Source organism: Littorina saxatilis, linkage group LG16, assembly GCF_037325665.1.
Source record: "Littorina saxatilis isolate snail1 linkage group LG16, US_GU_Lsax_2.0, whole genome shotgun sequence".
Classification (NCBI taxonomy): Eukaryota; Metazoa; Mollusca; class Gastropoda; order Littorinimorpha; family Littorinidae; genus Littorina; species Littorina saxatilis.
Window position 1 is genome coordinate 41243588 of NC_090260.1, and position 26322 is coordinate 41269909.

The 26322-nt window shown below is 40.6% G+C and overlaps 1 protein-coding gene across 1 annotated transcript in view; it reads left to right on the plus strand.

The window, feature by feature from the left end:
- The window catches only part of LOC138951072 (uncharacterized), a 74976-nt gene extending 50899 nt beyond the window's left edge, over window positions 1–24077 (plus strand). The window contains exons 4-8 of the mRNA XM_070322738.1: window positions 1869–1916; window positions 5336–5466; window positions 8052–8147; window positions 21117–21251; window positions 23404–24077. Coding sequence (XP_070178839.1) covers window positions 1869–1916; window positions 5336–5466; window positions 8052–8147; window positions 21117–21251; window positions 23404–24008 — 1015 coding nt within the window. The 3' untranslated portion in view covers window positions 24009–24077. The remainder of the gene's footprint in view (window positions 1–1868; window positions 1917–5335; window positions 5467–8051; window positions 8148–21116; window positions 21252–23403) is intronic.
- The last annotated feature ends 2245 nt before the right edge of the window (window positions 24078–26322 follow it).

The window sequence follows — 26322 nt, forward strand, 5'->3', positions numbered from 1 at the left end:
GATTTGCTTCGTTTCTTTGCTGTGACACAAAACCAAAACCAACTATAGATCTACGGTGACATTGTGAGGTCTTTTTCGACATTGCAATGAAGTTGCGGGGATCTTCGAGGATTCTCGTTCGGTTTAATGTGGATGGAGCTTTGATTTAATGTAGCTGCTTTTGAAAAGTTACAACATGTGTCCTTGGGATCGATGTTTTTCGGTAAACTTCTTCGTATCCTTGACTTTGCTTTTGACTTGAACAGATCCAGATCGGCTTGGGTTGTTGATCGCCGACACAGATCTATATGAACAAGTTGATTCGACACGCCAAACCGCCGAATCCATGCCCTCTCGTCACTCCTACCCCTAAATCCTTTACCAGCCGCAGACCCCAACCCACCAATCTAACTTCACTGGCGCAAAATGTGTGTTTATCCCTACCTCATGTGTTTATCCCTACCTCATGTGTGTGTGTGTGTGTGTGTGTGTGTGTGTGTGTGTGTGTGTGTGTGTGTGAAGAGGGGTGGACGAGGGCGGAGGTGCACTTGGTGCACGAGCACCCCTCCGGCAAAGAAGAACAGACAAGTCGCGTAAGCCGAAAAAACAACATTTAGTCAAGCTCAGTCGAATTCACAGAATGAAACTGAACGCATTGCATTTTTTCCGCAAGACCGTACATCGTCTGTCCACCGCTCGTGGCAAAGGCAGTGAAATTAACAATCCAGAAAAGCGCGGTAGCGGTTGCGTTTAGGAGGATAGCACGCTTTTCTATATCTCTATTCTTTTTAACTCTCTGAATGTGTTTTTAATCCAAACATATCATATATGTTTTTGGAATCAGGAACGGACAAGGAATAAGATGAAATTGTTTTTAAATCATTTTCGGAAATTTAATTTTAATCATAATTTGTATATTTTTAATTTTCAGAGCTTGTTTTTAATCCGAATATAACATATTTATATGTTTTTGGAATCAGAAAATGATGAAGAATACGATAAACGTAATTTTGGATCGTTTTATAAAAAATAATTTTAATTACAATGTTCAGATTTTTAATGACCAAAGTCATTAATTAATTTTTAAGCCTCCAAGCTGAAATGCAATCCCAAAGTACGGCCTTCATCGAAGATTGTTTGGCCAAAATTTCGATCAATGTGATTGAAAAATAAGGGTGTGACAGTGCCGCCTCAACTTTTACAAAATGCCGGATATGACGTCATCAAAGACATTTATGGAAAAAAAAGAAAAAAACGTCTGGGGAAATCATACCCAGGAACTCTCATGAAAAATTTCATAAAGATCGGTCCAGTAGTTTACTCTGAATCGCTCTACACACACACACACACTCACACACAAAAACATACACACACATACACACACACATACACACACACACACACACACACACACACACACACCACGACCCTCGTCTCGATCCCCCCTCTATGTTAAAACATTTAGTCAAAACTTGAAATGAAAAAACTTGACTAAAACAATTTAAGTCTTTACATAAATTTGGTTATGACCTGGTTCAGCTGAGACCTCCGTAAGACAATCGGAAAATATAATTTGGTCGCTTTTCTGTAGAAAGTCAAACCTACGATAATTCAAGGGAGTTAAACCTCCCTACTTCCTTTTCCGTCTTGAACGCAGCGCGAGAAGATACAGAGAACAAGAGAGAGTGTAGCCTAAATCTGAGTGTGTGCGTAGTTGTGTGTGTGCGTGGATGTGTGTATGTGTGTGTGTGTGTGTGTGTGTGTGTGTTAGTGTGTTAGTGTGTGTGTGTATATGTATTATATAAACAATAATATCAGTATATGCAATTCGAATTTCACTGGTGTTGACTGAACAAAAAAACGAAGTTGACAATAATGTTTTGTTGCAGCTCATCGTGCAGCAAGGACCCAGGAAGCGCGGGATCTAGCTCTACAAGGCACTGTTTACCTCTTGTTGTTGCTTGCACGTCTGTGTGTGTGTGTGTGTGTGTGTGTGTGTGTGTGTGTGTGTGTGTGTGTGTGTGTGTGTGTGTGTGTGTGTGTGTGTGTGTGTGTGTGAGATATTGAACAAATCTTAAATGAAACTGTAAGTGTAAATCCTTCCGGTGATTTCCATGAAGCCCGTCCTTAATTGAGCCCGTAGTCGACTACACGAAGCTTCGCGAAGTCTTTATACCGAAAACTCGCAGCTACGGCGAAGTACTTTGTCCACTACATCGCTTCTCAAGTTTTGACATGCGAAGCTTCGCCGTAGCTCGCAACGAAGTGGGGTTTGTTTTTTTAAAGAAGAGTGCTCTTCGATTCAATATGGACGACGAAATCAGACTCAATACCGTAGTGAAGAATGAATTAATCGACTTTGGTTGACCCGAAGTACAAGAACTAACCTCCTACCTGTATTATTTCATACTGCAATGCATTGACATGAATGAAACTCGAAATCCCAGCGCTCACGCCGACTGGTCCTGGCGGTGCTCATTAAACAAAATAGAACACATAAGTTCTATGTGTTAACATTAACTTACGTCATCATCAAGTACGTAAAGTACAATTTGTGACGTAAAGTAGGCCTACTCAGAAAGAAGCACACCACGCGCTGGTCGAGACTTCGCACATGCGCTTTCTGGCTAATAAGATTTGAGACGCCAAGACATGAAAAGATGTAACTCTCTTCTCCACTATAGTGCCTTCCCTTGGACTGCGTCGAAGCTTTAATGGAGGGGCGCTGGTTCTGTGCGACGCTTAGTTTTCGAGATAGGTGTGACCTGACGAAGAACAGGACGTCTGTCACGTTTCACTATATCACATAAGGTGATTATGAAACGGTTAATTACTTCTAACTAACTAACCACACCACGATCCACTCTCGCAGTCATACAATTAAATAGAAACAACAAAAGTATAAGTTTCAGACGCCTGTTTATGTAATAACTCGCCACCTCCCTCGAGACTTCACTCCAAAATATGTTCTTTTACGTTCAAAACGTAAAATACCATGAGGTCACTGACAAAAATGCCAGTTAAAGTATAACAAATTATAGTAACACGCTGATTCCGTGTATAGCTAGGAAATATATCTGATCTGCCTAAAAGTGCCAATTTATGTAGGTGTTACACACCCCACGTTGTCACCACTCGAATATAATCATAAATATAAAAGATGACAACGGTGGTCAACGGGGTGCAAAGACATGGTGCACTTAGCTTTGTTTTGCCACTGGGTGGACGGCCTGTAATTAGTTCATAGTCTCCACAACTGCTCCGTAGAATGTAGTGCCGGCTGGCGTTGTTACGAAGCAGGAAAAAGTGGAGACATCAGGCGCCTCACCCAGTCGCTGGTTAACCGGTTAGCTGGTTACAGATGATCCCAGTTACAGCGTCTGCAGTTAACAGTGTTCCGCAGATAGGGAGCAGAACAGCCAGCAACAGTAGATAGAAAGGCTGCAAAAAAAAGCACCGGTGCACTACACATGCCAAGCTACCCCTCAACCTCCACCTTTAAACATGTTATCTATACATATCTCATCGAGCACGTGGGCCTGCACAAATGAACTTTTACAACAACAAATCAGCCATTTCCTTCCTTCTCTCCATATCTGCAAAAACCATATACAGATTAATATTCTAGCGTCACAAAGAGCAAATTATGCACTAACCTGGAAAGAACAACAGAGAGTATTCCACAAACACAGACTCGTCAACAGCGTTAAATAATGATTTATTACCTCAAAAGCCTATGAATGTAGCACTCTCATGGAAACGAAAACCGCTTCCTCCTTTGAATGGCACCTGTTCGTCAACAGCGATACCCCATTCACCCTCTTGCCGAATACTTTATGCGGTGAAGAACCATCCCCGCACGGCGAAGAGAAATTGACGACCCGTCACGTCAGACCGCATGTGAAAAGAGATAAGGTGGTCTCAACTGAAGTTTTCTGGAGCCCCTCCTGTACATGCAGAGCGGCGCGTTGAAATCAATGCAGAAATCAAAACGATGAAATCCATCAAAGCTCGCAGGAAATATAAGACACACCGTCCTCCCCAGCGCAGAGTGTTCGAGTGTCAAGTTAAATGTCTCAGACAGACAACCTTGACAAAATCACGTGACTCACCTTGTCACTACCCCAGTTCAGTTATCGACAATTCTGCCTCGACAGCAGAAATCAACCCGGTGAAATCCGTGCAATACAAAATTCCCGTGCTTGGCTTATGCATGGTTGCAAAAATCTGCCGTAGCCCAGACTCACGCACAGGCGCTTTCTGTCGCAATTCGACAAAGGCACCCGAAAAAGTGACTCTTTCTCGGACCATGTCACTAAATCGTGACCGTGTCACTAAATCGTGACAACGTCACATTCCTAATGAAAACGAATATATTGCAGGTGGAAGCCGATGAGACTGCATTTCTTCGGGGGGTGCCCGCAAAAATAGATCTACACGGTTTGAGCGGGACAGTTGAGCTCGGAAAATGTTTGCATAATAGAGTGTCTTCCCTTTGCTCTTCCCGTGATAACGTTATTTTGTATGAATACGATTCACTTGCAAAATAAAGTACACGACTTGGTGTTTTAGTGGTAAATGTAGATAGAAATGTGTAATACAGACAAAGCAAACAAATAAACGTGTTTTTCTCGTGAAAATGTTGCGTTGTGCGGGAGTTTGAGTGGCCACGTGATGTACACAAAGCAAAGTGCGAGGCGGACTCTGCTCTGTGCTGTAACACCGGCAAGTTCAAAACACGAGAAAAACGATTTCGTCATGCGGGCAGCCACGGGGGATGTATGTATTTTTCAAATGGTTGTAAAATAAGTCTTGTATTTATCCCCATACTCAGGCCCTGTTCTTTTTTTCGTCACACCTAAAACCGTTATTTCTTGTGAGCGGCTCTGCATTACTTCGATGAAGTCTAGTTCCGGTAACTTCGCGAAGTGAGCTACGCGTAGTCGACTTCGTCCAGTTAAGGACAGGCCAAGGACTTCTCCTTGGGACAGGCTTAAACCTTATTTTAGTGTAATTGTTTGATAGCTTCATACCCTCCCTGAACGAACGTTTAGGTGGCACTGTAGAAAATCCCAATTTAGTAAACACATTTTTCATCAACTGATTAAAATACAACAATCTCTGAGCTAAAGCCACGACCATGCTTCACAAAAAACATTTAAAAAATGGCTTTATTGCTTTCTTTATTTTTTTCTGAATCAAGAAATGAATATATAGGTTGTACTTCTATTGAGATCGTGTACCGGTTAAGACTTATTCCATCTTTTTAGTTACAATAATTATGTTATGCCAACAGATTAAATAGCTAAATAAAACACAGTATGAGACTTACTTTTCTTTCTGATTGCTTTGACAGAGAATGTCCAGAAGGCAGCAGAATTTGTAGCACGAGGAACAGAACGTGCCCTGAAAACATTGGTCAAGAAAAAGTCACACAATCGTGTGAAGGGTCCGAGCCATGTGGTGTGATGCTGACCATTACAAATGGTAAATGAATCTGATGTGGATTACCGACGCGTATTAATGTCTAGTTGCCATGGTTATGGTTATTGGCTCACGAAGTGTAGCCTATGCGATCGTAACTTTGTCTGTCTGTGCGTTTGTGCGTTTGTGCGTGCGTGTGTGCGTGTGTGCGTGTGTGTGTGTGTATGTCTGTGGTAGAAACTTTAACATTTCCGAGTCTATGTGTGAGTGGTTATCCAAGACTATGGATAAAGCTCGCATAAGATTACGTCACGGTCAAAAGTGTTTGACGTCAATTAATGCATCATGACGGCATGCCTCCCTGTAGTCTTTCTCTCTCGCGTGGTGTGTGTGGTCTCGGTCATTGTTATTTTGAGCGGGCCGAGACTATTTGGCAGTCGTGTCCCTGTAAGCAGGCTACATGCAGACACAGACAGATCTAGATCTAGTGTCTCTCTTTCTTGCACAGTGTCACCTAAGCTTACTGTGTGTGTGGGTGTGTATGTGTGACGGAGTGATTGAGTTTGTGTTACTGTTTGTCTATTTCTTACGTGAGCCTTGAAGGCTTCGCCTCTTGTTTGACGTTGTTATTGTCTTCATCCCAAAGGCGGTCCTTAATAAAGCCCAAAGTCGACTTCGCGAGCACTTCGCGAAGTTAGCTAAAAACTCAGTGCTAAAGCTTCGAGTTATGTGGCAAGCTTCTTGAAGTTAGCTAAAAACTCAGTGCTAAAGCTTCGAGTTATGTGGCAAGCTTCTCGAAGAATACTTCGCGTAGTCGACCTCGCCCAGTTAAAGGACAGGCGTTAAAGTGTGGTGTCCTGTTCATTATCTGAGAGATGGGGGGGGGGGGGGGGGGGGATGACGGCACACAACAGCAGACCATACAAATTTAAAGCAAACACCTTCATTTCTTTCAAGTGGCACAGATTTGTAGAGAAAACAAGACACAGAAAATTAGTACAAAGTAGAATGAAATAAATTGACATGGAACAGTCATTTTGTTTTGTTTCTTTGTTATCCAGTGAGAGACTGTGACGGTGGCACACAGTCATTTTGTTTTGTTTCTTTGTTATCCAGTGACAGACTGTGACGGTGGCACACAGTCATTTTGTTTTGTTTCTTTGTTATCCAGTGACAGACTGTGACGGTGGCACACAGTCATTTTGTTATGTTTCTTTGTTATCCAGTGAGAGACTGTGACGGTGGCACACAGTCATTTTGTTTTGTTTCTTTGTTATCCAGTGACAGACTGTGACGGTGGCACACAGTCATTTTGTTATGTTTCTTTGTTATCCAGTGAGAGACTGTGACGGTGGCACACAGTCATTTTGTTTTGTTTCTTTGTTATCCAGTGACAGACTGTGACGGTGGCACACAGTCATTTTGTTATGTTTCTTTGTTATCCAGTGACAGACTGTGACGGTGGCACAGTCATTTTGTTATGTTTCTTTGTTATCCAGTGACAGACTGTGACGGTGGCACACAGTCATTTTGTTATGTTTCTTTGTTATCCAGTGACAGACTGTGACGGTGGCACACAGTCATTTTGTTTTGTTTCTTTGTTATCCAGTGACAGACTGTGACGGTGGCACACAGTCATTTTGTTTTGTTTCTTTGTTATCCAGTGACAGACTGTGACGGCGGCACAGTCATTTTGTTATGTTTCTTTGTTATCCAGTGGCAGTGACAGACTGTGACAGTGGCACAGTCATTTTGTTATGTTTCTTTGTTATCCAGTGACAGACTGTGACGGTGGCACAGTCATTTTGTTATGTTTCTTTGTTATCCAGTGACAGACTGTGACGGTGGCACAGTCATTTTGTTATGTTTCTTTGTTATCCAGTGACAGACTGTGACGGTGGCACACAGTCATTTTGTTTTGTTTCTTTGTTATCCAGTGACAGACTGTGACGGTGGCACACAGTCATTTTGTTTTGTTTCTTTGTTATCCAGTGACAGACTGTGACGGCGGCACACAGTCATTTTGTTTTGTTTCTTTGTAATCCAGTGACAGACTGTGACGGTGGCACACAGTCATTTTGTTGTTTCTTTGTTATCCAGTGACAGACTGTGACGGTGGCACACAGTCATTTTGTTGTTTCTTTGTTATCCAGTGACAGACTGTGACGGTGGCACACAGTCATTTTGTTCTGTTTCTTTGTTATCCAGTGGGAGACTGTGACGGTGGCACACAGTCATTTTGTTTTGTTTCTTTGTTATCCAGTGACAGACTGTGATGGTGGCACACAGTCATTTTGTTTTGTTTCTTTGTTATCCAGTGACAGACTGTGATGGTGGCACACAGTCATTTTGTTTTGTTTCTTTGTTATCCAGTGGGAGACTGTGACGGTGGCACACAGTCATTTTGTTTTGTTTCTTTGTTATCCAGTGACAGACTGTGATGGTGGCACACAGTCATTTTGTTTTGTTTCTTTGTTATCCAGTGACAGACTGTGATGGTGGCACACAGTCATTTTGTTTTGTTTCTTTGTTATCCAGTGACAGACTGTGACGGTGGCACACAGTCATTTTGTTTTGTTTCTTTGTTATCCAGTGACAGACTGTGACGGTGGCACACAGTCATTTTGTTCTGTTTCTTTGTTATCCAGTGAGAGACTGTGACGGTGGGACGTACTCTTGCTACGTGTTTTCCTCTGTGGATGTCAGAAAATACGAAGCTGCGTCAGTCACATTGACTGTTAAAGGTGGGTTTGTATGCTGAATTTGTCCGTTTGTGTGTGTGTGTGTGTGTGTGTGTGTGTGTGTGTGTGTGTGTGTGTGTGTGTGTGTGTGTGTGTGTGTGTGTGGAGCGCTTCAGACAAAACTACTGGACCGATCTTTATGAAACTTGACATGAGAGTTTCTAAGTATGATATCCCCACAATTTTTCTTTTTTTGTGTTATAAATGTCTTTGATGACGTCATATCCGTCTCTTTGTGAAAGTTGAGGCGGCTCTATCACGCTCTCGTTTTTCAACCAATTTTGAGAAAGCCAAGTCGATGAAGCCCGGACTTATGTAATGCATTTGAGCATGGAGGTTTAAAAATTCATTATTGAGTTTGCTCATTAAAGTTGTCATTAAAATTGATTTTTTGCAAACAGAATTCAAATGAATTGCATCGTATTCTTCATCAAATTGTAAATTGAAAATATATACATTATGTCCTGTTTACTCTTAAAACGTGATCACAGTTAACCAAAAAAGATAAATTAGTACTATGATTGAAATTTAAGAATTCGATCAAAAAATATTTTCATTTCTTTTGGTATCATTTCCTGATTTCAAAGGCATATAAATATATGTTGTATTCAAAACAAGCTCAAATAGTTAAAAAGAATATTATAGAAAAGCGCACTTTCCTGCTTAGCACAATGCGCTACCGCACTATTCTGGCTTGTCAATTTAATTTCGTTTTGCATGTAAAAAGTCAGCGATTTCCTTGTCGCGGGGATTGACGAAGCTGTATTGTCTTAGTGAACAAAATGCAGTCAAGTATTGACTACCGTATTTTCCGGGTCATAAGGCGCGACTTTTTTCCTCGAGTTTGACCCCTGCGCCTTGTATAACGAAGCGCCTAAATCCGTGTATGAAATACGAAAAAAATAAAATTGGGAAAAAATCATGGGGAACAAAACGTGACAAGAACTCACCTCCATCTCGAATACCGGTAGTCGGTTTTTTTAAAAATTCCGTGAGCATCAAAGAGACCGCCTGAGTACCAGTCAAACAACTTGTGATAATGCATGTTTCAGCTACTAGGTACTACCCTGGCGAAGTTTCCTCTTAAGACATCAAAGAGACCGCCCCATAGGTTAAACTCTGTCACTGACCCCGGTGCAGGAAGTGTTTCCTCTCTCAGATATGACAGGGGAACCACCTCTCATAGCTAAAACTGGGTCATTGACCCCTGGGAAGAAGGTCAGTGTCTATAAACAAGGCAACCCAGCTATCACAATGGACCTGCCTTTGATCTCGCCGAGTACACATATTTCCACTCTGTATTCTTCCTTTGATGTGCGGCTTATTTTCATTCTTCGACCGTTTGTTACCGGTATACTTTTTCATTTTTGGTGCGCCCTATCGGCCCCCAGCGCCCAATGGGTGACTGGATTACAATGTTTTTTAAAGAAGGGGGTGCGCCTTATGCGCTGTATCATGTAGGGCCTTGTAACCCGGAAAATACGGTAAATGTTTTAACATAGACCAGTAATTGAGACGAGGGTGGTGGTGTATGAGTCTTTGAGTGTATGTAAATGTAGAATGATTCAGAGTAAACTACTGGATCGATCTTCATGAAACTTAACGCACAAATTCTTCCATTTTTTTTCTCGAGAAAAGTCTTTGGTGACGTCATATCCCCATTTTAGTAAAAATTGCGGCGGTACTGTCACGACCTCATTTAAACGGTTACGCGGCATCCGGGTGGCGATTTAAAGGGTTACGCGGCATCCGGGTGGCGCTCTCTGGGGAGAGCGCCGCTCGCTGTGTCCCAAGAAACGCAACTCCACCGATACTCTTTGACATGATAGTTTCCCTTGCGTTTGCGGCTGCAAAATGGCGGAAAGATGGCGAGGCCGATTCATCACGAAAAAGGAGAAGGGTAGGCGTCACATTGTCAGTAAAGTTTTGAAGAATACACCAGAAAACCAAAGTAATAACGAATCCGCTGTGCATTACGATGAAATCGAGCCCGCGGAGGAGGAAACTGCACACGAGTGGCAGACGGGCCGGCGTATCGTTGAATTGCATCATTTGGCAGACGAACTTCGCTCATGCAAGTGTTGTGAGAAACCTCTGCACTTGCACAACATAACCACAGAGCAGAGATACGGATACGCAAGCTTGTTCTACGTCAGGTGTGAGTGCGGATCGATCAACAAGGTGACGACCGGGAAACGCCATCGTGCTACAAATTCAAACGGCATGGTCTACGACGTAAACACGAAAGCAGCTATCGGTGAGTAGATCTAGATCTAGGCCTCTCTCTCTGTCTCTCTCTGTCTCTCTCTGTCTCTCTCTCTCTCTCTCTCTCTCTCTCTCTCTCTCTCTCTCTCTCTCTCTCTCTCTCTCTCTCTCTCTCTCTCTCTCTCTCTCTCTCTCTCTCTCTCTGTGAGTGGAGATGTGATATGAGTGCACTGTCCACTGTGCATACTGAGAGGGTGAGTGGTTGTACTGTTTTCCTTTTTTGGGCCATTTTTATTTTCCCAGAAATTACAATTTACATTATTTTTTTTTTAATAAATACTGTGCATCCAGTCAAACTCCCATACTACAATGTTGAGTATGGATGCATTGTTCTGTTATGTTATGTCTTCACAGTTTTGTACAGTTGTAGTTTGTTTTATTCATTTGTTTTTGTTTAGGTGGTTTTTATATTTTAATAGTCAAGTTTTGACTAAATATTTTAACATCAAGGGGGAATCGAAACGAGGGTGTATGTGCGTGTGTGTCTGTGTGTCTGTGTGTGTATGTGTGTGTGTAGAGCGATTCAGACTAAACTACTGGACCGATCTTTATGAAATTTGACATGAGAGTTCCTGGGTATGAAATCCCCGAACGTTTTTTTCATTTTTTTGATAAATGTCTTTGATGACGTCATATCCGGCTTTTCGTGAAAGTTGAGGCGGCACTGTCACGCCCTCATTTTTCAACCAAATTGGTTGAAAGTTTGGTCAAGTAATTTTCGACGAAGCCCGGACTTCGGTATTGCATTTCAGCTTGGTGGCTTAAAAATTAATTAATGACTTTGGTCATTAAAAATCTGAAAATTGTAAAAAAAAATAAAAAATTTATAAAACGATCCAAATTTACGTTTATCTTATTCTCCATTATTTGCTGATTCCAAAAACATATAAATATGTTATATTCGGATTAAAAACAAGCTCTGAAAATTAAATATATAAAAATTATTATCAAAATTAAATTGTCCAAATCAATTTAAAAACACTTTCATCTTATTCCTTGTCGGTTTCTGATTCCAAAAACATATAGATATGATATGTTTGGATTAAAAACACGCTCAGAAAGTTAAAACAAAGAGAGGTACCGAAAAGCGTGCTATCCTTCTTAGCGCAACTACTACCCCGCTCTTCTTGTCAATTTCACTGCCTTTGCCATGAGCGGTGGACTGACGATGCTACGAGTATACGGTCTTGCTGAAAAATGACATTGCGTTCAGTTTCATTCTGTGAGTTCGACAGCTACTTGACTAAATATTGTATTTTCGCCTTACGCGACTTGTTGTTACTTGGTATGTTATCAAAAAAATATAAAAACACATGTATGACACACACAAAACAATAATTTTTGGCAAAGCATGTATGTCTAACAACAACATTCTTGAAAATACTGCCCCCACCCCCCACATATATCTTTAGAACCCTGCCATACATGATACAAGGAGCTCTAATGGTGCTACACAGCATTCCCCTAGTATTATTTCACGGTCATTTCTCTGTATTATATTAGAATGTGATTCTGTTTTGTACAGGCATGCTGCATTCCGGCATCACCAACAGACAGATGACAAGTATGATGGCTACTCTGGAGATCCGTGGCCTGCACCATACGTCAATGAAAAAGAGGGAAGAAGAAGTGCATCCACACATATATGACGTTGCAAAACAGTCCTGTGATCAAGCACTATGGACAGGCTGAGGCAGTATCAGCAACGCCCGATTGTCAGACTAACTATATATTGTGTGTGTGTGCGTGTGTATGTCTGCGCGCTCATGTAGAGGGAAATTTTGGGTTGGGCTTTTGGTGTTTAGTTTGTGTAAAGTTCTGTAAGTGATGAATAACATTTTGGGGTACATTTTATTTGATGACTTGGACCCGGAGTTTCTCTCTCTCTCTCTCTCTCTCTCTCTCTCTCTCTCTCTCTCTCTCTCTCTCTCTCTCTCTCTCTCTCTCTCTCACTCTCTCTCTCTCTCTCTCTCTCTCTTTCTCTCTCTCTATTATACCAAGTAAAACAAGAGGCGAAGCCTTCAAGGCTCACGTAAGAAATCGACTAACAGTAACACAAACTCAATCACTCCGTCACACATACACACACACACACACACACAGTAAGCATAGGTGAAACTGTGCAAGAAAGCGAGACCCTGGATCTGCCAACTAGTCTCGGCCCGCTCACAATAACAATGACCGAGACTTTCAGTAATTCCTTTGCGTGACGTCTAACCCTCTTACGTCATAATGTGACGTCTTCAAATAGTTTCTATCACACACGTCAAACACTTTTGACCGAGACGTAATCTTCTTATGCGAGCTTTAATATCCATAGACTCGGAAATGTTAAAGTTTCTATCACACACACACACACACACACACACACACACACACACGCACGCACGCACGCACGCACGCACAGACAGACAAAGTTTATCATCGCATAGGCTACACTTACGTGAGCCAAAAAACCACCTAAACACAACAATTTGGCGGGCAGTAAATGAAATCCTTGATAAATCTAGGAAAAAGTCAACTGCTAATCTAACAAAACTATCTGCGGAAGAATTTAATAATCATTTTATATCTTTAGCGGATAAATTGAAGGCTTCTGTGGCAGAAACATATTCTCCGGGTACAGATAACTGTTTTGAAAAATTGGACGAATACTGTCAGCGGAACAGAATAAACAATGAAGCGTTTATCATTCCTCCGATTGCAGTTCATGAGGTCGGAACATTTATTGAAAACCTGGAGAATACAAAGTCCATGGGTCCTGATAAAATACCCGTGAAGTTATTGAAGCTTTCTCTACCGTATATTGTGGATTCGCTCACGTTCGTATATAACCTTAGTATTGAGCAGAACTTTTTTCCGTCTAAATTGAAAAGCGCCAAAGTCATACCCCTTCCCAAATGTAAAGATCTCTCAGGCCCAAGTAATTTTAGACCCATTTCTTTGCTGCCTGTTTTGTCAAAACCATTAGAACGGCATGTGCACAAGCATCTTCTTGCTTACATAGAAGAACAAAATTTGTTCCATCAGTTTCAATCCGGTTTTCGGTCCAAGCATTCTTGCCACACAGCTCTTACGTCTCTCTGTGAAGCTTGGCTGTCAGCAATGAACAAGTCTGAAGTTACAGGAGCATTGTTTTTGGATTTTAAGAAAGCATTTGACTTAGTCGATCATTCCATATTGTTGAAAAAATTACACTATTATTTGAGAAACGATTCGGTCTGTGACTTCTTTAAATCGTATCCTGCTGACCGGACACAATATGTCACTCTACAATGCCAGAATTCGTCACTAGTAAAACATGGCGTCCCTCAAGGGTCTGTATTGGGACCTATTCTCTTTTGTATTTACGTTAATGATTTGCCTTTACATGTATCGGATGATAAAGTCAAATGCGAGTTTTTTGCAGACGATTCGTCTATTCATACCAGTAACACCTCGTTGGAATCAGTAAATTCTTCCCTGAAGAACACTTTGGACGAAGTTGCGAAATGGTGCACATCAAATGCCATGATACTGCACCCAGAAAAAACTAAAAGCATTGTTATTACCACAAGACAAAAGCATCAGATAAGTCCTCTTAAATTACAACTGTCCTTAGGTACAACTCAAATACAGCAAGTTAAAGAACATCGCATACTTGGTGTAACTGTCGATGAAGAAATGAAATGGCAAACACACATAAGCAACCTCTGCAAAGTGTTATCAAGGAATTTGTATTTGTTGTCAAACTCAAACATTATGCGAAGTCTGAAACATTAAAAATGTTCGTTCATGCTCATATAATGCCTCATATTAATTTTGCTTCGACATTGTGGGATGGCTGCAGTGATGTTCACTTATTGAAACTCAATTCTTTGTACCGTCGTGCTGCAAAACTTATCATGTATGAATCGCACATGTCTACAGAAATGAAGTTAAACAGCCTTAATTTCCTTCCCCTAAAAACCCACCTTGCATACAATAAGGCTGTCTTTATGTATAAATTAGTTCATGGTGATGTGCCCAGTTATGTGCAATCCTATTTTACACATGTTACGAAGAGGTATGGGTCTCAAAATTTACTTCCTCCAATTCCTCGTATAGATCTTTATAAATCCAGCTTAGCTTTTTCAGGATCATCTCTGTGGAATTCTTTGCCAATAGAAATCAAACGATCCGCATCATTAAAGGCCTTTAAAAGGCAGTTGCACACACATTTGATCACACTATAAACTGTCCCTGATGTTTAGTTTCCATTGTGTACTCGGATAATGTATGCAATGCTCTTAAGTGTTTGTTTGTTTTTTAAATATTGTATATGTAGTTAATCTGAATGTGTAATCCCTCGTCCCCCTCCCCCTTCTTCTTGAAACTTTAGCTGCCTGTATATATGGCCCTGTTCGGCAATACATTGCTGTACTTTTTTAAGAAATGTAAAAAACATTTACGTTTGTTTGTATTTGGTTTTGTTTTATATGACTTTGTGAGTCCAGTATTTTGTATGTTTATACTCGACCATTATTTTGATGTTTTATTAGTTTAATACTTTGAGGCGACTAACGTATTCTGTTTCTCCTTTTACCCTTGTTGAGTGGTTCTTGTATAGAATATAGTCAATGTTTGTAAAGATTTTAGTCAAGCAGTATGTAAGAAATGTTTAGTCCTTTGTACTGGAAACTTGCATTCTCCCAGTAAGGTCATATATTGTACTACGTTGCAAGCCCCTGGAGCAATTTTTTTATTAGTGCTTTTGTGAACAAGAAACACTTAACAAGTGGCTCTATCCCATCTCCCCCCCTTTCCCCTATCCCATCTCCCCCTTTCCCTCGTCGCGATATAACCTTCGTGGTTGAAAACGACGTTAAACACCAAATAAAGAAAGAAAAGAAAGTTTAATACTTTGATGAGGTATGTGCGCAGTCTTTGTTTTTGTTTACAATTATTCTCTGTATATGTTCCAAGGACAGGTTGGAAGATTAGGCTAAGCCTAAAACCTTTATCCTTATGTAATAAAGTTCTGAGTTCTGAGTTCTCTCTCTCTCTCTCTATTTTGAATCTTAGTGTCTCTATCTGGTCTGAGACTGAGAGCAAGTGCGTTCGCATGAGCGCAATGTTGTATTATTTCAACACTGTGTATCATTATGTGCTTGAGCGTACCTTCGCTAAAATAAGGGTCTGAAAGCAAAAAAAACCCTAAAATGGTAACCCTATTCTTTTTTACATTAAATGAATGTGAATAGTGTCTATATCTTGCCCAGAAAATATTAGAGCACTCGGATATTCCTTTCAAATGTAGCGTATAATACCTATGATTTTTATTCCAAAAAGTAGGGGGTAGGGGTATAAAAGATGCTGCCACTCGAAAAAAAGCACGTTGACCTTGTGTTTATTTTGAAGGTAAGATATCAAATATCCTGCTGCAAGAAAATCAGAGTGCTGTCATATTCCATTTTGTCATTATGGTTGTTTGAACAACAAGATTCGCTGATTTTTGTAAATATTTCAACACAGTATGTCGTTATCGGTTTGAGTTTACTTTTATTTTTTTTGTCAATTGACATATTTTGTTACTAAAAAGCATATTCTACCAACCACAATAAAAAAAAAGTACCCATTCACTAATGACTGCTGAACACCATGCATATCATATAACCACTGTTTTGGTCAAAATGTTCAGAAACTGCCGAAAAGAGGGCCTCAGCAAAAAAACTAAAACGTTGTCCCTACTTTTTTTGTTACACTAAATTAATGTGGATGGTGTCTATATCTTGCCCAGAAAATATTAGAGCACTGTCATATTTTTTTCAAATGTAGCGTATCCCTTTAACAACCAAATTGCAACTTGCAGCAGGCAATGTTTGACTCAGCCCGGACTATGGAATGTCATTTCAGCTCGGAAGTTTAAAAATTAGTTGATATGTTTGGTTATTAAAGATGCCATTAAAATATTATGTTCACAAGTAGATTCACAGATGATTGTTTGTTTTTCTTATCAAATTCTGAATCCAATAATTTACAAATCTGTCATGTTTACACTTAGAATGTGCTGACATTTGAAGAAAATAGGTTATTAAGCAACAACCATTGCATGCTTCGTCGTTTTTATATTTAGTCAAGTTTTGACTAAATATTTTAACATCGAGGGGGAATCGAAACGAGGGTCGTGGTGTATGTGCGTGCGTGTGTGTGTGTGTGCGTGTGTGTGTCTGTGTGTGTGTGTAGAGCGATTCAGACTAAACTACTGGACCGATCTTTATGAAATTTGACATGAGAGTTCCTGGGTATGAAATCCCCGAATGTTTTTTTCATTTTTTTGATAAATATCTTTGATGACGTCATATCCGGCTTTTCGTGAAAGTTGAGGCGGCACTGTCACGCCCTCATTTTTCAACCAAATTGGTTCAAATTTTGGTCAAGTAATCTTCGACGAAGCCCGGGGTTTGGTATTGCATTTCAGCTTGGTGGCTTAAAAATTAATTAATAACTTTGGTCATTAAAAATCGGAAAATTGTAAAAAAAATTAAAAATTTATAAAACGATTCAAATTTACGTTTATCTTATTCTCCATCATTTGCTGATTCCAAAAACATATACATATGTTATATTTGGATTAAAAACAAGCTCTGAAAATTAAATATATAAAAATTATTATCAAAATTAAATTGTCCAAATCAATTTAAAAACACTTTCATCTTATTCCTTGTCGGTTCATGATTCCAAAAACATATAGATATGATATGTTTGGATTAAAAACACGCTCAGAAAGTTAAAACAAACAGAGGTACAGAAAAGCGTGCTATCCTTCTTAGCGCAACTTCTTCCCCGCTCTTCTTGTCAATTTCACTGCCTTTGCCATGAGCGGTGGACTGACGATGCTACGAGTATACGGTCTTGCTGAAAAATGGCATTGCGTTCAGTTTCATTCTGTGAGTTCGACAGCTACTTGACTAAATATTGTATTTTCGCCTTACGCGACTTGTAACATTTAGTCAAGTTTTGACTAAATGTTTTAACATAGAGGGGGAATCTAGACGAGGGTCGTGGTGTATGTGTGTGTGTGTGTGTGTGTGTGTATGTGTGTGTGTGTGTGTGTGTGTGTGTGTGTGTGTGTGTGTGTGTCTGGCTGTGCGTGTGTGTGTGTAGAGCGATTCAGATTACTGGACCGATCTTTATGAAATTTGACATGAGAGTTCCCGGGAATGATATCCCCGATTTTTTCGATAAATGTCTTTGATGACGTCATATCCGGCTTTTTGAGGCGGCACTGTCACACCCTCATTTTTCAATCAAATTGATTGAAATTTTGGCCAAGCAATCTTCGACGAAAGCCGGACTTCGGTATTGCACTTCAGCTTGGTGGCTTAAAAATTAATTAATGACTTTGGTCATTAAAAATCTGAAAATTGTAAAAAACAAAATTGTTTATAAAACGATCCAAATTTACGTTCATCTTATTCTTCATCATTTGCTGATTCCAAAAACATATAAATATGTTATATTTGGATTAAAAACAAGCTCTAAAAATTAAAAATATAAAAATTATTATCAAAATAAAATTTTCGAAATCAATTTAAAAACACTTTCATCTTATTCCTTGTGGGTTCCTGATTCCAAAAACATATAGATATGATATGTTTGGATTAAAAACACGCTCAGAAAGTTAAAACGAAGAGAGGTACAGAAAAGCGCAACTACTACCCCGCTCTTCTTGTCAATTTCACTGGCACTGCCTTTGCCACGAGCGGTGGACTGACGATGCTACGAGTATACGGTCTTGCTGCGTTGCATTGCGTTCAGTTTCATTCTGTGAGTTCGACAGCTACTTGACTAAATGTTGTATTTTCGCCTTACGCGACTTGTTTAATTTTCTGCTAGCTATACACACTTCTATACTTCCTGTGATAAGACTATATAGACATTTGGTGTGACTGCAAATCCAAGCGAGGAGCAAAAAGGGGAAAGGGTGGCCGAGTGGTAAGTGCACTTGCCTCGGAAGCGAGAGGTTGTGAGTTTGACCCTGGGTCGGGGCGTAAGCAATTTTCTTCCTAACCCAGGTGGTGGGTTGGGCGGGGACGTAGCTCAGTTGGTAGCGCGCTGGCTTTGTAGCCAGTTGGTCGCTATCAGCGTGGGTTCGATCCCCACGTTCGGCGAGAGATTTATTTCTCGGAGTCAACTTTGTGCAGACTCTCTTCGGTGTCCGAACACCCCCGTGTGCACACATGCGCACGAAAAAGATCCCACGTTCACAGCGAAAGTCTCGGGGCTTGGAAAACACGAAGACACGCATGCATCATCTCTCGTCTCTGATTATCATGATCGTATTTCGATACTTTGACGAGACAAACCCAATGCTGGTGTGTCGAAGAAGACAGCCACAGCGGGCTTGTTCGAATCAAAGTATCACACCATATCTTCAGCGTATTACCAGTACCTGTCCCATTATAGACCAGTTGGTCTAAGAGGACGTTAAACCCTAATAGTCAGTCAGTCAGGTGGTGGGTTCAAGTGCTAGTCCACTACATTGGGGGGGTGCACGTTAAAGATCCCACGATTGACAAAAGGGTCTTTCCTGGCAAAAATGTGTAGACGTAGATAAAAAAAAAAAAAAATCCACCAAATACCCGTGTGACTTGGAATAATAGGCCGCGAAAAGTAAATATTCGCCGTATTTAAATCTATAAATAAATAAAAAAATATTTCAAAGTGTAACTCCAAGAAAAAAAATTTGTTTTTCAATAAATATACCAAATACTAAGCTATTGCTTCACTGAACATCAATGAACAAAATGACAACAACTAAACAAAAATAAATAACTTCAACCTATCAAACAAAGAAAAGAAAAAAATTAAATAAAAATGTAAACATAAACAATATAAACAACCTAAAGTTTCATTTTTTTGATAAATGTCTTTGATGACGTCATATCCGACTTTTCGTGAAAGTCGGAGCAGGCACTGTCACGCTCTAATTTTTCAACCAAATTGGTTGAAATTTTGGTAAAGTAATTTTCGACGAAGATCTGACTTTGGTATTGCATTTCAGCTTGGAAGCTTAAAAATTAATAAATGAGTTTGCTCATTAAAGTTTGTCATTAAAATCGATTTTTTGCAAACAGATTTAAAATTGATTGCATCGTAATCTTTATCACATTCTGAATCTAAAAATATATACATATGTCATGTTTACTCTTAAAAAGTGATCACAATTAACGAAAATAGATTAATTAGTCTTACGATTAAAATGTAAGAAATCGATCCAAAAATGATTTCATCTTATTCTTTATCATTTCCTGATTCCAAAAACATATAGATATGATAGGTTGTATTCAAAACAAGCTCAGAAAGTTAACAAGAATACAGAAAAGCGCGCTTTAATTTCCTGCTTAGCACAATACGCTACCGCGCTATTCTAGCGTGTTAATTTCACTGCGTTTTGCACGTGGGAGGTGAGCGATTTCCTTCTCGCGGGGATTGACGAAAAGTCTTGGTGAAAAAATACAGTGCGTTCAGTTTCATTCCGTGAGTTCAACAGCTTGACTAAATGTAGTCATTTCGCCTTACGCGACTTGTTGGCTCACGAAGTGTAGCCTATGCGATCGTAACTTTTTCTGTCTGTGCGTTTGTGCGTGTGTGTGTGTGCGTGCGTGTGTGTGTATGTCTGTGGTAGAAACTTTAACATTTCCGAGTCTATGTGTGAGTGGTTATCCAAGACTATGGATAAAGCTCGCATAAGATTACGTCACGGTCAAAAGTGTTTGACGTCAATTAATGCATCATGACGGCATGCCTCCCTGTAGTCTTTCTCTCTCGCGTGGTGTGTGTGGTCTCGGTCATTGTTATTTTGAGCGGGCCGAGACTATTTGGCAGTCGTGTCCCTGTAAGTAGGCTACATGCAGACAGACAGATCTAGATCTAGTGTCTCTCTTTCTTGCACAGTGTCACCTAAGCTTACTGTGTGTGTGGGTGTGTATGTGTGACGGAGTGATTGAGTTTGTGTTACTGTTTGTCTATTTCTTACGTGAGCCTTGAAGGCTTCGCCTCTTGTTTTTGGTAAGGACATGTACATTGTTATCTTCTTCTTGTCACCTGCCAGGGCCGGACTACCGGGGGGGTTATGGGGGTTGCGCAACCCCCCCTTGCCTAAACATGTACCTTACTTATTTTTTTATTTTTATTATTGCCTATTTTATGCCGTTTCATGCAAGGAGCGATCATTTTCCTATCTCAGAATATGACGGGGGGGGGGGGGGGGGGTGTTCTAGGGTTTCCAAACCCCCCCCAGCCAAAAAATAAAAATATTGAATGAGGTATGCATTTCTTTATTTTACATTGAGTTTCAATTTTTGGGGTATTAATCAGTGACAAAATCTGCTGCCTGAAACTGGTCATGATCATCCTCAGAATGCACCAGATTGCACCATTTTGCATCCTTTTTTTTCAAAATTGTACGGGGGGGCATGCCCCCGGACCCCCCTAGCAAGCTAGGCGCTTCGCGCCGTCGGCTCGGCGCTTCGCGCCTTCACACCCATATCTTCACAATATACTTTTGAAAAAAAAGTCATAAAATGAACTGATCCGCCCCTGCCGCCAGGGGGGACATCCCCCTGGGTCACCACTGGCAACCCCACCCCCCCTCCTCTTCGCCTAGTCCGGCCCTGCCTGCAGTCTCTTGTTCCTATTGGGTACAAAGATTAAATCCGAATATTTTTTAATTTGTCTTCCCAGATTGTGAGCGGGACACATACGGTCCGGAATGCTCGGACAAGTGTGGTCGCTGTGCTGGAAACCAGACGTGTAACACAACCACTGGCCACTGTCCGGCCTGTCTGGATGGATGGATATCTCCACGCTGCACGGAAGGTAGACTGTGTGTGTTGCTATGCTAACTTAATATTTCTGTCCCCAGAACTATTATCTATTTGGGACATGACGTCGTTATATGCTAACACTGTGTCCATAGCCTGTTCTTTATAATTATACGCTGTAAGCATCTGCGCGCAGTGAAAAAAGTACTGCGTGCAGCTGCATGTCCGACGTGGATGTGAGCCCCTGGTGTGTGTGTGTGTGTGTGTGTGTGTGTGTGTGTTTGTGAGTGGGTGTGTGTATGTATGTGTGTGTGTATGTGTGTGTATGTGTGTGTGTGTGTGTGTGTGTGTGTGTGTGTGTGTTGTGTGTTGTGTGTGTGTGTGTGTGCGCTTTACAAAAACATTAATATTTCTTGGTAAGTAAATGGTTGCGACGTTGTCATTTTTCGTAAGCACTAAAATCATATTCTCACAGTATCAAAATGTCACTCCATATATTTGGTGACACGTTCACTTCTTGTCTTACTTGACAGTTATGCTGGCATAATACCGTAATTGTAAATTGGTATATATTTAATTGTAGTGTACCGGCACGGTTGGCCTAGTGGTAAGGCGTCCGCCCCGTGATCGGGAGGTCGTGGGTTCGAACCCCGGCCGGGTCATACCTAAGACTTTAAAATTGGCAATCTAGTGGCTGCTCCGCCTGGCGTCTGGCATTATGGCGTTAGTGCTAGGACTGGTTGGTCCGGTGTCAGAATAATGTGACTGGGTGAGACATGAAGCCTGTGCTGCGACTTCTGTCTTGTGTGTGGCGCACGTTATATGTCAAAGCAGCACCGCCCTGATATGGCCCTTCGTGGTCGGCTGGGCGTTAAGCAAACAAACAAACAAACAAACAAACAATTGTTGTGTTGTTGTTTTCCAAAGCGTGTTGAACTTATATGGCTTGAGACTCATGTATTTTAAAAACACACTTGTTAAAAATGATTTAACAGCATGTGTGGTAGACTCTGATCATGACCGGCACGGTTGGCCAAGTGGTAAGGCGTCCGCCCTGTGATCGGGAGGTTGTGGGTTCGAACCCCGGCCGGGTCATACCTAAGACTTTAAAATTGGCAATCTAGTGGCTGCTCCGCCTGGCGTCTGGCATTATGGGGTTAGTGCTAGGACTGGTTGGTCCGGTGTCAGAATAATGTGACTGTGTGAGACATAAAGCCTGTGCTGCGACTTCTGTCTTGTGTGTGGCGCACGTTATATGTCAAAGCAGCACCGCCCTGATATGGCCCTTCGTGGTCGGCTGGGCGTTAAGCAAACAAACAAACAAACTCTGATCATGTCCACTGAGGTGTTAATGCCTTTCTTTAGCCTACGTAGTTACGGACTGGGTGGCCGAGTGGTAATTAACGCACTTGCGCTCGGAATCGAGAGGTTGCGTGTTCGACCCTGGGTCGGGCCGCTATTTTCTCCCCCCTTTCCTAACCTAGGTGGTGGGTTCAAGTGCTAGTCTTTCGTATGAGACGAAAAACCGAGGTCCCGTGTACACTACATTGGGGTGTGCACGTTAAAGATCCCACGATTGACAAAAGGGTCTTTCCTGGCAAAATTGTATAGACATATTTAAAATGTCCACCAAATACCCGTGTGACTTGGAATAATAGGCCGTGAAAAGTATATACTCGCCTAACACGCTTGAGATTTACTGGCCGATGTGAATGCGTGATATAATGTGTTAAAAATTCCATCTCACACGGCATATTGTAAACGCCATGAGCCTCCCCAAATAGGAGAGGGTATGTGCGTAGAAATACTCACTAATAATAAAAAATAAATAATAATAAAATAAATAATAAATAATAACTTACTTACTGCCTGACTGACTTATTCACTAACTTAGTCATCTACTACCTCACTGGGTCACTGACTGATTGACTGATCCTTTACTTGCTTAATGACTCGCTTAATTACTAACTTACTAATTTAGTTATCTACATGTGTTTCTTTGTATAATATATTTGTCAACTGACACGTAATGCAGTAGTGTCGAGTTCGGGTATGAAATTGTCATCAATGTCTGTTAAGCGAGAGCAGGGGATGATGTGTTTCTGATTGAAATTTCTTTCGGTGAAGGTGGGTTGTCTTAGCGTTTGCTTGTAAACACATGATTTTGACTGCACATTTAACTCGGGTTGCTGAATCTTTTCTCCTAGCGGTACCCGAAGCGCCACTACTGACCCCAAACGAGAAGGTAGCGGTGGGTGTTGCTGTGGGTGCCCCTCTCACATGGGGCTTCATGGCTGGCCTTGTTCAGCTATGTCAGATCATGGGCAACGCAGGGTGGCTGCCCTTTCTTCGTCTCGGAGGCAAGAAGGAAAAGAAAGAGAAAGAAGGCGATGACGCAGAAGAGTCTTCGGATGAGGAAGAACCGCCTTCAAAATGTTTCCGATTCCTCAAGTGCATTTTATGCGGGGGTGCTGGCTTTTGTCTTATAAGTTTTCTGTGCTGTATCTCGCGTGGGAAGCTGATGTCTAAAAAGGTCAGGTCGAGAAAGAAGAAGAACATTCAGAAAGAATCATCTACATCGGACAGTAACATCAATACCTCGGTGAACATATTACTCGACAACAGTAGCTCTGTGGACACTGGATTACCCGGCTACACTAGCTCCCCATATACCTCTGTGGATAGATTACCCGGCAACAGTAGCTCCCCATATACCTCTGTGTATAGATTACCCGGCGAAGGTAGCACTGCCCTCGAAAGTCAATCGCAGACCAATTTGAACCATACACAAGATTATCTTTATCATCGGTAGTGACAATTTGATAGAAAGACCCATGATAGACAAACATTGAGTCCCGTAAATGGAATTTTGTAAAACTTTTTTTCTGAACTTGTTCAACTTTTTCCTTCTTTTCTGAACTCTATTTTCTTGTATTTTTATTCTGTTTACATTTTGTCAAGTTTTGACAAAATGTTTTAACATAGAGCAGGAATCGAGACGAGGGTAGTAGTAGTGTGTGTGTGTGTGTGTGTGTGTGTGTGTGTGTGTGTGTGTGTGTGTGTGTGTGTGTGAACAGCAATTCCAGGAACACTACCGAACCAATCTTTATGAAACTTGACACGGGAATTTTCCCAGATGATATCCCCGCACTTTTTTTTTCTCAAATTTTCGATAATATTTTGAAACTTGCATCTGGAATTTGTCAATGATGAGCTGGAGCTAAATGTAACTTTTTTGACTTTTTTTTTGTTTAAATCTATCATTTTTGACTCCCTTGAGTAATGGGTGAGTTTTGGCATTCATCCCTGTCCGTCCGTATAGACGGCCGGCCGGCCGTAGACAAAATACTTAACGTTGAGGTGTTTTTAAAGCTAGACCGTTGAAACTTTGCACACTTTTAGGGTTTGATGATATCACGAAGTGACCCCAGTCAAATTTTGGGGTCACAGTGGCGTCATGTTCGTTTCATTAAAACTTACGTATTGTCCCAATGTAATAGATTATATTGAACTTTTTTTTATTGCCATAAAATACATAACATCTGGTCAGATGTTGTATATAGAGTTATTAATAAATTTGACGTTCGTATAGTAATGAATGCAGAAACAGCCCTGCTGGGCTTGACACCACGTGAACATATTTCCCTTCAGGCAGTAGAATATATAAATTATTTGATAATAGTCGCTAAAATGTGCATTGGTACACCTATGTATATTGGTTGTATGCTTGATGTAGAATTGAGAATGTATGATGGGTGTTAAAGTTTAAAGTTTATTGAAAAAAAAGAGACCAATGAAGAAGGATGCTTCCCGCCCAAAAAGAGGTATTTTTTTTTTAAACAACTTTATGAAGTTTGAGTTTGAAACCCTTTAGGGTTTGATAATCGCCTCATGTTGGATTCATAATAACTTAACATTAGAGTTATCTCAAGCGTTCTTGAAGCTAGAACTTTGAAACTTTGAACTCTTCAAGGGTTTGATAATGTGCCGACATGACACCAGTTTGGTTAACCCCCGTTACATTTTGGGGTCACAGCGGGGTTCGTAAACACTTTACGTGAAAGTTTTCTCAGTTATTTTGGGAGCAAAAGCTTTCAAAATGTTACACAATTGTAGGTGTTGATGATCAGCAGACATGACCAAAATGTCAGTCACAGTATGAAAATTGTTGCTGGAAAAGATTTTCATCCCTGAAATATCCACTGAGCTATCAAGAAAATAAGTCTTGAGGTCATCAAGCTATGATGTCATTGTTTGATTTGGTCACAGCTTAGTTTCTGGTGTTTTTTTTTAAATTCTTGGCTAGACTATTGGTGATGACATCATTTTATGATGTCAAAATGTCAGAAATGAGGTCACGCAAGTGTCTGAGTATACATATTTTGTCTGGGATTAGCCCAAATTCAATTTAGTCAAGACAATTAATATTTATTTTGATTCTTGTTAAAAAACAAATCTCTTTTTACATTTAGTCAAGTTTTGACTAAATGTTTTAACATAGAGGGGGAATCGAGACGAGGGTCGTGGTGTGTGTGTGTGTGTGTGTGTGTGTGTGTGTGTGTGTGTGTGTGTGTGTGTGTGTGTGTGTGTGTGTAGAGCGATTCAGACCAAACTACTGGACCGATCTTTATGAAATTTTACATGAGAGTTCCTGGGAATGATATCCCCGGACGTTTTTTTCTTTTTTTCGATAAATACCTTTGATGACGTCATATCCGGCTTTTTGTAAAAGTTGAGGCGGCACTGTCTCACCCTCATTTTTCAATCAAATTAATTGAAATTTTGGCCAAGCAATTTTCGACGAAGGCCGGACTTCGGTATTGCATTTCAGCTTGGTGGCTTAAAAATTAATTAATGACTTTGGTCATTAAAAATCGGAAAATTGTAAAAAAAAAAATTCATAAAACGATCCAAATGTACGTTCATCCTATTCTTCATCATTTTCTGATTCCAAAAACATATAAATATGTTATATTTGGATTAAAAACAAGCTCTGAAAATTAAAAATATAAAACTTATGATCAAAATTAAATTTTCGAAATCAATTTAAAAACACTTTCATCTTATTCCTTGTCGGTTCCTGATTCCAAAAACATATACATGTAGATATGATATGTTTGGATTAA